Genomic DNA, 16209 nt, shown 5'->3' with positions numbered 1-16209 from the left:
GAAAATACCAACAATTAGATTCATGAAATGCATATAATCGTGCCGAATGTATAAACTATTAGATATCTGTATTGCATATAACCATGCCTAGCGTACCAACTATTACACTTCTGCATTGCATATCGCGTCGAATTTGTCAAATTTTACACTTCCACATTTCATGCATGCAACCGAAAGCAAGCACTCTTATCATTTGCTCGGGTTTAAACCTGTCATGATAAATGTGAAAAACGATTTATAAGGCTCATACATAGATCAAAGTATATCAAATATTAGTTTGTTTATTGACAGATCTTATCTCTTGTAAAACCATGATCAAAGTATCTATCTAAACAGGCCCAGTCTAAATCTGATTTTTTTTTGTGTCCTGCATTCCAAAATTCAGTACGAATCATGGTAATTTAATGACCTTTGGATAAATGAAAAAGCGAAACAAGTTTTTAAAAAACAAACAAAAAACTGCTACTATATATAATGTACAGAAACTGCATTTGGGATATTAACAGTGTCCAGTTAGAATGGATACAACGCTGCGAGGTTTTGTAACATCTGTGATTTTCCTGCTGGTTTACTTTAGTATCAAGTGCAAAGGTATAATACAACTAAATTTACATGCTTACATTAACAAAACAACAAATGGGTAGTTTTTTTTATTAATTAACTGTGCTAACAATTATTTCTCAACTTGAAAATGTAACGTTGATTCGTTTCATATATCTTAATCAAAAGAGAAATTGTCTGTAAAAGTTATTGTTTTATATTTACAGCTACAGTTTGTCCTAATTCATTCAACCTGATACATGGAAAATGTATTCAATACAACAACAATAAAATACCATGGTCTGGTGCAAGATCTGACTGTAGAGGAAAGGGAGGCGACCTCATTAGTATAACATCACAAGCTATATACCAAGAACTTAAAACCTACTGTGAACGTAGCAGTAAGTGATTTTTATCTTCAAACTTGATATATACATGCAGTTTAAACTCGATTTCTCGAATTAACTTGTCTCCACAATTCCGGCTATCTCGAAGACATTTCCATGTCTCGTCTGGAAAACACGTGCACAAAATATCATTTTCAGTCGTATTTCGGTTGTTTAACGATTTATGTTTGAAATGCACTTCTTTTATACGCACTAGAAACTTTACTTGATATATTATATTGAAGGTCAATGCTGTTAAATCAAGAGAAATTGTCAAAACAATCGAACATAATGAATCATTGTTTATAAATCAGACTGAAATAAAATAAGAACTGATGCATTTATTAATAGTTTCATATATTTAATTCATACCCCAATATTTCCTAAACAGAGAATGAATTTTGCAGACAGATTGTCTGACCGTGTCTTGTGGGTTGGTGCTGAAGAAAAAGGCACTGGCACCTTCCGATGGTTTGATGGTAGGTCATGCTGCGGGGGTTGGTGGGCTCCGAACGAACCTAACGGCAACGGTGGAGAGCGATGTGTTCATTATGTTGACAGAAGTGATGGCAAAGGTGCTGCTTTAAACGATGGAAAATGTGGTGTGTCATGGGCGTTTGTTTGCGAATCACCAGGTATAAATTTATTATATCTTTTCAATTTGGTTTAGACTTCAGGTAAAAGCTCTTAAAGCTAATAAACAGGAAGTCTACCAATTTTGACTTTAGATTATTCAGATGAAGAATTAATTCCTAATTTAACAGTTTTAAAGATAGACATTCCTTGTGTTATTTCAAGGGTTAGCTTAAACAAAGTATTGACTAAAAAGTTAAATAAATAAATTTCAGTCATGAAGCTGCAAATAGCTGTTTTAGACAGTTTCCCAGTGACCTATCACAGGCAACAATATATATAGATATCAATATATTAAATACTTGTCCGTTGCGCTAGCTTTTACAAATTCTAAAAAAAAACTAAGAAAAATATCAAACAGGGAATGCCACGCACCAAAAACACAGCCTCCTCAAAACGAAACCCCCAGCACGCAGACGCGTGCACCACACACACACACACACACACACATACACACACACACACACACACACACCCAAAGCCAACTCAAAACTCTTTTCCCACTAAATCTTGGACACTTGGACATTAATTTGCTCATATACGCTCGAAGACTATTGTTATTATTCTAAATGCATTTTCACTTACGCCTGTTGCATCCAGCTTTAAAATAATTGCGGTGATTTTAAAGTATAAATTTGACATCTGTCTGTTTGAATATCTCATCTTTATTGTTAACAGTACCAACAATTTTATTCTTTGTGTCGCAAATTTCCCATTTAGAAACTTCATTTTCTCGTTGATCTGTCTGGTTTCTGTAACAGTCGACATAAACATAAATGACAGAGGCCAGTTACGCATTTTGCCCGGGTACGTTTATTAAATAAAATAGATAGATGTACATTAAAGGCATTTATTATATACCTTACTATAAATAGTAACAAAAATGCCGTTAAAAACGGTCATTACGGCCTCTGTAGACGAATCCATAATGGCGCAGTGCGCCTCACGCGTCAAAATCATAATGGCCCCGGGTAACCGGAACGTCTGCGCGTTCTGGCGTCGACGTCATTCAGCAACGCCAAAATGGCCGCCGTTCGAATCGGATCGGTTATTGAATTTAGATGGACTTGTACAGGATATAAATAATGAATTGAACACATATCAGTTTGTTTAAAGCATGAAAAATGATAATACAAAATCGAAAACAAAATCTGACCCTGAAAAAGTGGAGGAATTTATAAGAAGTGTCGGAGAGAAGCAGCTGTTATTTATTTATTTGGGTTTTACGGTGCACCAAGTGGCAGATTCAAATAAACTTACACCACCTGTGAATTGTGAGTAATTGATAATTTAATAAACAACTTGACTGCATTATCAAATCACTTTTAGAGAGCTGCTAATTTATTTAGTAACACCTTTTCATGTTTCAGGAATTATGAATATACATGCATTTTATCGCAATTTTCAAAATAAACAATTTTGGAAAAAGTATATGCCATGTTATGATGGAAATTAAGCGTGGTATCATCCTTAGACATTTTGGGAAAATAAAGGATTTGGAAGTCTTGGGTATATAATAAAAAGGTCAATAAACGGCTCCGGTGTGCCTTCTGGCCATAATGGCACACCTTGTATCATAATGACCCTCGGGCTAAAGCCCTCGCGCCATTATGACACTAGGTGTGCCATTATGGCCAGACGGCACACCGGACCCGTATATTAACGTCTTAATAATATATTCAACTGGTTATCTATGATGTTTATAGAACTAAGGATTTCTGCGTACGAGTAATTATTGTGTGAAATAAATATGTGCTTAAATCGATTTTCCTAGCTCCGTGTAGAAGGCTGGGTCTAAAATTTTACCTGAGGTAACGGAAGTCAGGCGAAATGGAAACTGTCATCCATCCATCCAAATTCAGCTCAAATTTGCGGAAAAAAGTAAACGGTTATGAGTCAATTTCTTCCCACCATTATTTTCGACTGGTCACATGCTTTAAAGTTATATATGCGTTTAGGTCAGATAATACGATACAGGTTGCGCAAGGTGTGCATATTGGGTCAAGATTACCTCAAAATTTAGTTTCCTGAAACCTGCGTTTTACTCAGTTTAATCACATAAACAACAGAATCGGCAGGCTGAAAATATCACTTAATGAAGTGCTCAGTATATGCAATGTATCTGCTCAACACTTGCCTGGAATTTATCAGAATTGGATTTTTTAGTGTGTTTTTTTCGCACTGGTATCTGCGCAGATTTGTGGAATTTTCAAATCTGCTGTCCCTTGTCCCCATACGAACATTTCACTGGTTGTAGGTGCGGATGCAAATATTCAATTTAGCAGTCTTTGTTTATGCGGTAACGAGGCTCTGTCGAGTTAACACAAAATAGTTAACCGAGATTGTTCCTTCCTTACCTGCTTCCAAAGGTAGAATGTTGTTTCTTGCATGGCTTAATTTACAGACAATAAAAGAAATAAAATTCTTTAAGATAGCGTTTCTAACAGATGAACATTCAAACTAAGCAGGAAACATTTATGTCATTTAAACACAAAATTAAATTAAATTTTGTCATGAAAGGCATAAAAAATAGTATTTTTTTTTATTTGTCACAATTGGAGATATTTTAGAACAAAAATTTGTTTTGTAGGAAAAGCATTCCAACAATCTTTCGGCCTATGAATTGTCGGCCTATGAAAAACATGTTGGTTGAGCATTGCCCTATAAAGTACAAAGGAACTGTTATCAGAGCTCTATTGATATTATACCTAACTCGTAACGTTATTTTTATGTTTCTAATGTTCATTATTATTCCGTAAGAAATAATGTCAATTATTTATTACATAATTGCCAATTAATATAACACAATTTAAAGCAGGAGAGCACAAAAAACGAAAAGGAGTTTCTTATTCGGTATCAATAAAATATGTCTAGGAATTGACAAAACACAAAGGAGTAAGTAAAATTGATTAAATACAGAACATCTAACCAGATGCTAGAAAGTTAGTCTGTGGTAATTCAAGCTTTAAATGATGTCCTGTTTGTTGTAATAGAATAATAGAAATCTCTGCAAAGATATTTCAGATATAATATGTTTTAAATTTATTGATGTTTAATAGAAACAATTTTCATGTTATGTTATTTAAAACTTCAACAATGATTTATTATTTATTTATTTATCATTGTCCTCTATGATTCTTCTAACGGTATGAAATAAATACAATTAAAACATTTTACAATAAATCTATCATGCGCCTCCCCCCCCCCCCCCCCCCCCCCCCCCCCCCCCCTCCTTAAAAAAGCTCTTAATGCTATGTATCAAATACTATAAACATGACAAGTCAAACAATACAGTCAATTATACATAGTAAAGAGTTTGTAATTTGTCAAGTTTAAATTTCTGATTGCCTTTCATAACATGACATTTCATACCTTTACTGTCATAAAATACAAAAGAAGAAAAATACCACCACCAACAACAAAAGACAAATGAAAAAAATCGGTTGTAGGACCAATGTCTTTCCTTTATTTTCACGCAGCTGTTTTCAGTATATGATTGATCAGGCATGCATTGTTATCTAGAGATGACACAATGGAAGAAGTCCAATTCATTATGTAACTAAATCGTTGTAATGAAATGAAAATCTGAAATGAGAAACAGCGAATCCATACATTCAAACAGAAAAAAATGTCCTTCGCACTATCAAACAAAACAAAACAAATCTATCATGCCATTCCATTCCCTGTCAAACCTGACATGCGTAAAAATTTTGCAAAGTGTTCACCCATCCTCTACCTCCGAAATCCGACGCCTATCATTCCTAGTGCATCTTGATTTTATCTTTTAAGCATATTTCTCTGAAGGCGCAACTTGGGTTACAGCAATATGAATGTCATGTCATGTTAACACAAAGATAATATCTGACAGAAACATTTATATTTACCTTTTCAATTAAATAATCTACTTGTCTGGCTAATAGTTTTAATTTTCTTACATTTAAAAAAGAAGCCTGTTTATGTTCATAGAAATTAAACGATTTAATTCATCTAAATGTTGTCCCTAAATATCTGTTTTCTTTTTCATTAAAAACATCCCTTTCTTATATTTCCGATAAGTTTTGCTAAACGTTAGAACATGTATAAGAAACAAGGAAGGCGTTCCTGTTCTATTTATTACAAGGTTAGTTTGCTGTAAAAGCTATTTTAATTTGCTCATGTTCAACATAACTTAGACAAAAATATGTTAAGAAGACTATATCGGTATATCATCGACGAGTTACGCAAACGAAAGAGTCGTTTTAGTTTTATGTATTGCAATAGCTGGTTTTCAGCTTGACAGTGCATTTGCAACAGCTCACACAGAAAGCGAGGTGAAAAAGTCTTCATTGGATTTAAAAGCTTCGGTATTTTTTGTTATTGTTAAACAAAACTTCCTGCCGTAATTCTGACCCTGTCTCGACTGACCGGAAGAAATAGGTCTACGGCTTTTTAACAGTCTATACATTTCGTGTCAAGACATGTAGATTACAGTATATACTCATTTACACTTATACATACTGATTTTAACTGCACGTGTGACTTGGGAAATATAGAGTCTAATGAAAATTATAATGCCCATAGGAATGTTAAAATAAACTGCCTCAATAACTTTAAATATTCCCCGCTTTGACATTTGAAATGGACAACTTTTCTGTCAAACTAGCACGGAGCTGTACAAGTCACATCTTACCAGTTTAACTGGTTAGATATCAGAAGATTATATTTATTACTGTCATAGGTATACATGTGATAGTTCGGTTCATATTAGCCATGTTGATTACCTTTTGTGTCCAAAACAGTTTAAAATAATAAATTTTGATGTATAGTTTTTTCTGGTACATTTTTGAATCTTTGCAAAAACGTCATTAGACAGCCTTGCCGTTCTGGTGCTGTTACATTCACTGTAAGTGAAGCCGTACATTAGTGTTGATCCTAGTTTATTTACCAATGCTAAATCGTTTAGTTGTCGGTCGATTCGTCAGAATATATACTTTTAGAACTGAACCGCATGCCATTTTTGTAGCCTGTGTAGTGCAATTTCTAGATCACCTTTTAAATCATCGAAAAGCGGTGCACATCAATGATATAAAGGATAAGCTTCACCTTAAAGTACACAGGTTGTCAGCGGTGAATTGTATGTTCCTTAAACATTGACAGTGTTCGCAGTTGATTGTCATAGTTTCAAATTGTAATAGTCAGACATGAATTTGATTTTGTTCATCTTTGGTATATTTAACGTCACACCGATACAATTAACTTCCAATCCTTTTCATGGTGGAAGAAGCCAACAGATACCCCATCTGAGCATTATTTCAGGCAAGAGAACAGCCGAACTTTCGCAAGCCAGTAAATGCGTTCTTCAATTAAAGACTTTTACTCCACATGCGAGATTTCGAGCCTACAGCGGTGATTTGAAACTAGCGACCTTAACCAGTTGACATGGAGGCTACGAGTTTGGTTTTGGTACGTCAGCAAAATACCGGTATACTGCATTGTGCCATCGTACGTTTATCAAACTGTACGACAAACTACTTATTATATGTGTGAATTTTTTTATTTAAGCATGTAATTCTGTGAACCACTGCGTAGAAGATAATCAAGAATGTACCGGACTGGCAATATCACAACACCGCTGTAAGAACTGTACGCAAAGTTATTACAGTGCAGGCTGGGGATTCGGATGCAAAGGTATTTACTTTCATTTGAAAATTTTGAAATAGTGAAACTATTTAATGCTTAGTTTAGTTTTGCTTTCGTTGTAATGTTAAATAGTATTCTATTATTGCATAAATATATCACATTTATACAAGCATCCAAACAAATACATGTTTCTAGTTATTTGTGAATGAACTGTGTGCAAGATATGGAGGACATGAGACTTCAATAATGTTTTTAACTAAAATCAAATGGTAAAAATAAAACAATTATACACTGCAACTGCTTTCACATGTTTACCTTAAAATGTGTACGGCTAATAGGCTAATGGAATTATATGTAGATAGCATTGGAAGAGAGAAAAAAATATCATAGAATTTGTTGAAAACTTTCTGTTACAAAACATTACCATAACCCTTATAATCTGTATCAAAAATACAAACCTGTTCGAAACATCAGATTTTTTCATATGATTTCGGCAAATTTCGCATTATTTCGACATATTTCGAGTGAATTTGTGACTTAGGTTGACTCATTCAGTTTGCGGACTTGAGTGTTTAATATGCATAATAATAAGGAATGTATAAACATGTTTTATAATGTTAAAAGTTGCTCAGTATACAAATATATATCTTTATAAAGGTATTAGATCACTAATAGAGAACCTTTTTTTAAGAGTATTCAATTCCTACCATAAACCTACTTTTACTGCAATTCTTAGGGGGCCCTAGATTCAAGCCCTACTGTGACCAATTATTTTCCTTATTTTCCTTACTTTCTAGTATGTTTTTACTTCTTTCAAGACTAATTATGGATTTCATATAAAAAAATGGAAAAAGATGAATCTTATAAGCGATTTCTTGGTGTTCAAAGTGAATTTACTACTTAAACAGAAGGGGAAGAGGTACACATCTTTAAAAATATTGAGTTACATGTGGTAAAAGTTCTCTATTTTCTTTTCACTCTTAGATTATATATTGTGGAAGAAATTTAAGTGGGTTTTACGCCTGACCGAAGGTTATTTTTAAATGGAGTAAGCAAAATTTAAAACAGAAACACAGTATTCGACCTTATTTTTCAATGTTAAAGTATGAATTCTGTTTCATTAAATCAGTTTACTTGAGGCACCATAGAAAAAATGATATTGACATTTTTATTTTGTGTTTTACAATTGTCTACCAATAATTTGATGTTTCTTTTAGTAAAGTTAATTGTAAAATGTGTTCTATGCAAACGTTTTGGATAGTGGTTATCACTTTGAAATTTGTCTCTACTAGAGCTTCAGGAGATACCATAAGTTATACAAAATTTATAAAAAGGGCACGGTAAAAGTTGTTTAAAAATTGCAAAATAATGCAAAACACGGTTACCTTTCAGAATATACCAAGCAAAGCCATTTTGTAAATATTATTATTAGCGATCTAATACCTTAAACAAAGTATACTACATTGTGCATAGTCTTTGAACCTATTTTAGAGTAAGCAGCATCCTAAAATGTGCCGATTATCCGTAGCTGTAACTATTTTGTAAATTTAAAACGAATACATTTATTATGCATTTCTTCACACGCTGATAACGTATGTGTCCTGTAGCTAGTTTTTAATCCGTATTTTGGCATAGCCAGTCCTCACAGTGTTACCTTCAGTTTATAGAAAAAGGCTTAGATAGCTGACAGTTAACCGATATATCCAACTGCTACCCAACTGTTACTGGCAAAATAGATATTCTGAACTCTAGTAAAGGCTAATATTATCTGTCTGGTCCATTTTTTCACGCAAAGACATATTGCTTCGTTACGTCTTTTAACACACCTATGTGGTAAGTTTCTTAAAAGATAAACACCAACACGATGTTAACAATCAGTTTACTTAACAATTAATCAAGGCTTTCATGTGGTTGCCGCTTGGCTTGATATAGATCACAGTTAAGATATGCACGAATTGAACTAGAAGAGCGTCAAACCAAGTGGTTCAGTATGTAAGCATCTGAAAGATGAAACGTGGCAAATTAGACAATAAATCACCAAAATGCTCTTTCTTTCGAGCGCATTAATGTATTTTGATAAAAATCATGCTTGACTTCGTTTATCCGAGCAGTTTTTGAAACTGACGTCATGTGACCATTTGAAGTCATTATTGACGTCATAATGGTATCTTACCGGTTCGAGCATCAACCGTTTTTTATCGCAGAGTACACTTAGCTTGGTCTTCTTTGTTTAACTGGCAGTCAAATCAATCCATATTAAAATGTTTTTGGTGACGTTCCTGATATATGCCCTTTTCAAGATAAATAAGTACAACGGAAGTTACATTACGTCAAAAAGACGTTACTTTAATGGCGAATATATATTATTTTCAAACATTCTTCGAAAACGTATATACTTATTTTTTGTTTGGTGAAAATCATACTATGTATTTAAATATCACCCTCAAAGAAAAGGAGCAATTTGAAATTATTTCAGATTGTATACATTTTCGCTGACTCATCTTGTATCAGCTATCATCTCCCTCTAAAATATAAATTTGATTTTCGTTTGCTATCACTGTGAAAAAGAGTCTCTTTTTGCATACATTATTACATTATTACATGACTCCTTATATAAATCCCCATTCCAAATTTTTGTGCTTTTGTTCGGTTTTCGACAAAGGCTTGCTGAGGTAAAGTCAAAACTTGATTAAAGAAGTTATGATTTCTTGTAATAGAATGACTACCGGTCAACAGTAACAAAAAGAGTAAATACTTTGTCTAATCCCACATTCTGACTTGAACAAATATATTTACTTTTGACTGGCAAGCCATAACAAGTATATACTCTGATAACAGTTTGTGTTTGTTTGTAATATGTTAATGTCATTATGTATTTATTTGTAATACCAAAGTTTATTGCATAATTACGAGTGTAAAAAAAGCTATGCTCAAAGACCTCAGCCCCCAATACAACATTCTGTATGTGTAAATACATACAGAAGAAAACTGCGAATGAGAGCTTGTATCAATTAGCAAAATCAAGTTCATTAATAACACTGAAAAACCAATCATGAAGAAAGAACACAGCAGGGCACCGTCTTGGGAAGGTTAGTGGCAAAGCACAATTGGATACATTAAACTAGTAAGCAAGCGCCAAACCTTCCCTTTTTAACCTTTGCAATGTTCAAACTTCACAAAACAATGAACATAAAATCATTTTCCTCTAGGCTGGATATTTGCACACGTGACAGTTATATTTGGAACATACTGTTAACTTTGATTTTGACGTCTGAGAGCTCAAATAAAAAAATTGTCTGACGAAAAGGGAAATCATCGTGGTTTGCATTTCCTTATTTAGAACCAACTAGTGGTTATTCATTTCATTGTTATTTTGTTATTATAGGATTTCTTTATTATCCTCATGTACATGTAAAGTTATTTTTATGCAAAACACCATTCAAAATGCCCAGTCAGCTGTGTCAGTGGATTCTTGGATTGGAGTCCACAACCCAACTTTGTCTAGCCACATATTTAATATAGTAATAGATTTTATTTACAAGTGCGAACAGGACATGCATTGTGTTGTCTTTGAAATATTTCATATTTATTTGAAAAAAATATATTGCAATATACAACATAGCCCCATATTATTTCAGTTTATCTATATTTCTCATCAGAATATATAATTTTACATAATGTTATGTTAAAGACTAGAATAATAAAGAATAATATCTGTAATTCCATGATGCTTAGAATATGTATAAAAATTGTCAAGTTGCTATACACCGGGCACATTAAAGAATCAAGCTATCTATTCGCCAGATCTAGGCTAAGTTAGCCTGACAGGCTTGTACTTGAAAGGATTTCTCTGTCTGTTTTTGTAGTTTTCCCTCGCTCCAACCCTCTGATTTGATCGCCTGGAGTTGCTTCCTTTGCGACATGTAAAACGCCGTTGAAAGTACTTTCATAAAAAGGGCGCTATATAAATCTGGTATAATGATAATTCTAACTTGTCATCTTGTAGTATAGCTATATTATTTCTGTGTTATCGGAATGATTTTCATAATGTTTGCGAGGAAGTATAAAGTAGGCCACTATCTTTTGTTGTGTATTTATGACATTGTTGTGTTGCTAAGATTAATCGTTATCACACTTAAACATAGCAGACCGTTCTGTTACTAAAAACACAAAATCATCTCTGACCTCATAACAGACCTATACATTATATAAGTCCAGTATAAGTTTTATTTGACATAGCTGAGAATGGTCAATCACTACGAGTATCTAAAGTAATGCCTGGACCAGTAAAACGTTCTGTTACCTGTCTCCTTATATAATTCACCTGTCCATAACTTGTGCTATATGACCAGCCAATATTCATTGTATGTTTACGGGCTAATATAATAACATTTAGAAAATTAATCTGTGAAAATTTCTGCTATCATGTGATAAAACAATTACTAATTGCCTTCGGACTTTCGGCATTTATGACTATTTGCTGAAAAGCTATTCAATAAGTGTTCAGTACAATAAGTATAAATATACCACCTAGGGTAAGGGCAAAAAGTTGTTTCTTAACACAAATTGTCTTTTAATACAGAATAATTTGTTCTTTAATACCACAAAGAAGGTTCTAAACAGATGGTCTCTTAATGCAAGTAGTATTTTTAATAGACGTGGTCTCTCAAGCGAGTTTGACTATATAATATTACGTCTCACTGTCAGGAAGAATACTTACGCTTGTTATGTTTTCCTAGCGATCGAACTTATTTCTATATGTTTTTAAGTTCAAATTTACAAAATGATCAGATCAACAAATTGCCATTATAAACATGTTTTTTTTTTCAATACGAATTAGTCAGAGGCCGCAAAAGGACGATTTACAAAATTATGATAATTGTTTGATGCCGCAAAAGGACGATTTACATTATGATATTTGTTTGAATTAATTAAATTCTGATTACCAAAATGCATTTTCCCTTATTAGACTCTAATATGAATTAAGGCACCACCTAGCATTGGGGATTTATCTTTTTATATCCGCTTAGAAAGAAATATTCAACGCTCAAGAAAGTGAAACTTTGCTCTAAACTGTAGTTTACATTTAGTGTCATCATACCTCTTACAGTGAAGATCATACTTTGCAAAATTTACGGAAGCCGTGACGGTAACGTCCGTATATAGTTATTCGTCTTTGTTGTCTGCATATACTGAGACAATTTTTTCAATGTTTTCCGGTTCCGGTTTATATACACACCGCAGACTGGTTGTCTGCATGAACATCCGAGCACCCCGAATCAGTCATAGAAACTCGTAAACCGCGCTAACATGATTATTTTACTTCTTTTTCGTAATGAAAACTGTACATGCAACTGAAAAACAATTTTAAAACAGTAAGGAAGTGTAAAGGCCGTCAAGTTTCTGCGTGGAGAGCAAACAAACAAAACAAAATCCTAAAAGCTAGTGCGAGAACGCTGAATGACGTCACCGTCACGGCTTCCGTAAATCATGCAAATTATGATATTCGCTGTAGGAGGTATGATGACACTAAATGTGAACTACAGTTTAGTGCAAAGTTTCACTTTCTTTAGCGTTGAATATTTCTTTCTAAGCGGATATAAAAGGATAAATCTCCAATGCTAGGTGGTGCCTTAATTCATATTATGCATTTATGTTCTTTTGTAAAATTAATTATGTTATTTTTTGCCATAAATGTGCACTAATTTTCATGTTATAAGAAATGACCTGTCTGTTATTATTCAAGATCAGTTGCATTCCATTTTACGGTTTGTTTCGTAAATTCATAATCTACACGCGTGGCGGCATAAAATACGGGAAGTCCGTGCATGTATTTGCCACCTCTTGAACCAGTTTGCTCGCTGAAATTGCTGTATAATAGTTACCTCGTAGTATGAATTTAAGCTGTTTGTTGGTTGGATGGTATTCTGGAGAAGGCATTTTTGTTGGGACACGAAAATGCAGATAAGTTTTATGTAATATTGTTGTTGATGGTGATAGTGATTGGTGATGATGATGATAGTGATATGATGATGATTGTGATATTATGATGGTATGACGATGGTGTTGATGATGATAATGTTGATGCTATTATGATAATATGGTGTACGTTGCTTGTGTATGTACGATGATTATGGTATGATAGGGATTTGATGACGATGCGGCGTTCGTAGTACGATTTAACGATACGATCAAACAGATGATAATAATTATAATGATGATGATGACAAATAAAATGATGATGATGATGATATGATGATATAATAATGCTATGATGAAAATGATTACGGTGATGGTACATTACGAGAATACGATGATATGATATTACAAGATGATACGAGTTTGATTATGATGATGAAATGGTATAATGAATCTGAAATTATGATGAAAATGGTGGCACGCGATGTTGACAATGATGATTGTGGTATTACGAAATGATGATGATATGATATCATTTTGAAACATTATGGTAGTTAATGACGATGTTGACGTCTATGATGGTAACGATGACGATAGTGATAATATTCTTATGACTTAAGCGCCTAATTATTGTTTGCATCAAAGTAAAATCAAATTTGAATATTTTTCTATTTATAATCTAATGCAGGTTAAAATTGTCCTGTGAGAAATGATAGTCTTGGTGGTGCATGCTACAAATATATTGGAAGTGCCAAGGTTACTTGAGATGTTACACGTTCCCCATATAAGAGAACGCTGGGGTCAGATTTTTAGTTATCAGCAACAATTGTTTTTTTTTTCGACGAAATAAAAGCTTACGTTTCAAGCCACCCTGGTAACTGTATGCGCAAATAAAAGTATTTGTTGTTACAAATGTATTAAAATACACATATTTCTCCTATTTTTTGCTACTTGTCGTTAAAAGTATCGATAGAATTTAATATTTTGTGACGTCGTAAAGTTTTCTCGAATGGTTGTCAAAGATTTGAATATTTGATATACATACTAGAAAACATATTGTTGAATGCATTTTTATTACTTTCCTCTATGGCTTCAATATTGAAAGGCATACTTTTCTTACTACATACATTCTGATTATGCATATCCTCTGTTTGGATACAGCTGTTTTTTGTTTGTTTTTGATATAAGATTAAAATGGACTTTTAAAGACCTTTTGAGAAATACTCATAACTGTTACAGACTCATATTTATTTCAATTACTTTATATCTATCACATTCTCTTTACTTGAAAGGAATTGTAAAAAATAAAACAAAAGAAAGAACTACTTTTTCTGTATAGGTAGTTGCTACATATACTGACTACATTGGAGATTTAAAATTGGTTGAAGACCTAGATTAAAGCCATGGTAAATTCCAGAAGAGAGTATTGATCCAGTGATAGAGCGCTGTAAGCAGCTCTTTTATTTATTTATTTATTTTGTTGGATTTAACGTCGCACCGACACATGATAGGTCATGTGGCGACTTTCCAGCTTTAATGGTGGAGGAAGACCCCAGGTGCCCCTCCGTGCATTATTTCATCACGAGCAGGCACCTGGGTAGAACCACCGACCTTCCGTAAGCCAGCTGGATGAAGAATTCAACGGCTCGAGTGAGGCTTGAACCCACATTGTAAGCAGCTCTGGAGAGGCGCATACAACCAAACTGATGTGAATGATTTCCCGCGATGACCAACATATAATATGTGCTTATGAAGGTTTAATTATGATATATCACTTTTATAACTTTTATTTCTTATAATTCTCTAAGCATTTCTTCTTTCTTATCAACATCCCTCTAAAAATGTTTGGCCTTTGGAAATCTCATTTTGTTTTAAAGTCTTATGAAGTTTTACACGAACTTTTGTTTAATTCAAACTATGATATTCTGAAGGTTTCAAATGCATCTAGCTAAACAGATGTCTAATGTTAGGCTGAATTTTACCGTGCATTTAATTACTTCATTGATAAAAATGAGAAGACATGCCATCAAAACAAGATTTTGAGCGGTCGAGATAAGATCTAACATAATAATAACATAATAATTCATGTGATTGAGATAGGATTTTGTGCCCAAGATATGATGTCGAGAGATCATGATGAGACTGTATGCGACTGAAATAATATTTCGCTCTTTCGTGATAAGATGTCAAGATGCTCTTATTGTCGAGCGATCGGGATAAAATGTTTTGCGTTTGCTCTTAAGATGTAATTGAAAAAAAGTTGTGTGACTGAAATAAGTTGAAGTCAAGACAACATGTTGACCGATTGAGATATGTGCTCTGCAATAGAAATTAAATTTTATACGATCGAGATAAGATGTCGTGAGCTCGAGATAATTGTATGTTTAAACAAAACGATGGTAATGGCTTTATGTCGATCCTATCATATTTTTACAGCTTAAAGCAAATATACATGTAAAAGAAATTCCATCAACTTAGGGTAAGGGTTTTGTACATATCTAAAAGCGTGGATAGTGTCATTGAAGACTCTTTTAAGACATTGTTTTGCCCAACCATACAGAAGTCACTTTCAGCAAATCAACGTTTAAGAAAAAAAGAACTCCACTTTATACATATAGGAGTATTTTAATCGTGTTTCAAACATTGATCTATGACCATCATTGCTCGTTTCACTATAGTGATCGTACAACATAATATCCGGAGAGTTCGGCATCTTATCGCGGGAGTAAAGATTATTACCTCGCTTGTTTTACATCTTATGCGATCGAGGTAAGAAACCAAGATCGCTCTGAATAAGATACCGAGCGATTTAGATAAAATGTAGATTGCTTAACCTATTGGTCAAGTTTGATTATCTAATATTGTAACTATAGTTTAAATATTGTAGCAATAAACTGAGTCTAGCTGACGGAGATGACGCAAGTTTTTTTTAACTATATTTAACTAGCGGTTGAGCTACGTTTCGCTAGATTCAAAATGGCAAAGATAGGTTAGGAATGTTGACAGGACTGTGTAATTACAGCATTTTTAATGTTTTATTTTAATTTATTGCTCTTTATGCTATTCAAAGATAGCTAGACCGATGAAGTGACATGTGGCCTGTTAAATCGTC

The 16209-nt window shown here is 33.5% G+C and overlaps 1 protein-coding gene across 1 annotated transcript; it reads left to right on the top strand.

The window, feature by feature from the left end:
* The first annotated feature begins 404 nt into the window (after positions 1–404).
* LOC123531579 (low affinity immunoglobulin epsilon Fc receptor-like) lies at positions 405–13228 on the top strand. Its single transcript, XM_053524321.1, has 5 exons — positions 405–591; positions 768–941; positions 1334–1561; positions 7101–7226; positions 13083–13228. Exons 1-5 carry the CDS (start codon positions 519–521, stop codon positions 13226–13228), a joined length of 747 nt encoding a protein of 248 aa, XP_053380296.1. The 5' UTR covers positions 405–518.
* Positions 13229–16209: the final 2981 nt, after the last annotated feature.

The sequence above is a fragment of the Mercenaria mercenaria genome, chromosome 15 (assembly GCF_021730395.1).
Source record: "Mercenaria mercenaria strain notata chromosome 15, MADL_Memer_1, whole genome shotgun sequence".
NCBI lineage: Eukaryota > Metazoa > Mollusca > Bivalvia > Venerida > Veneridae > Mercenaria > Mercenaria mercenaria.
The sequence above is the reverse complement of the archived record's forward strand: the minus strand, read 5'-3'. Positions and strand labels throughout refer to the sequence as shown.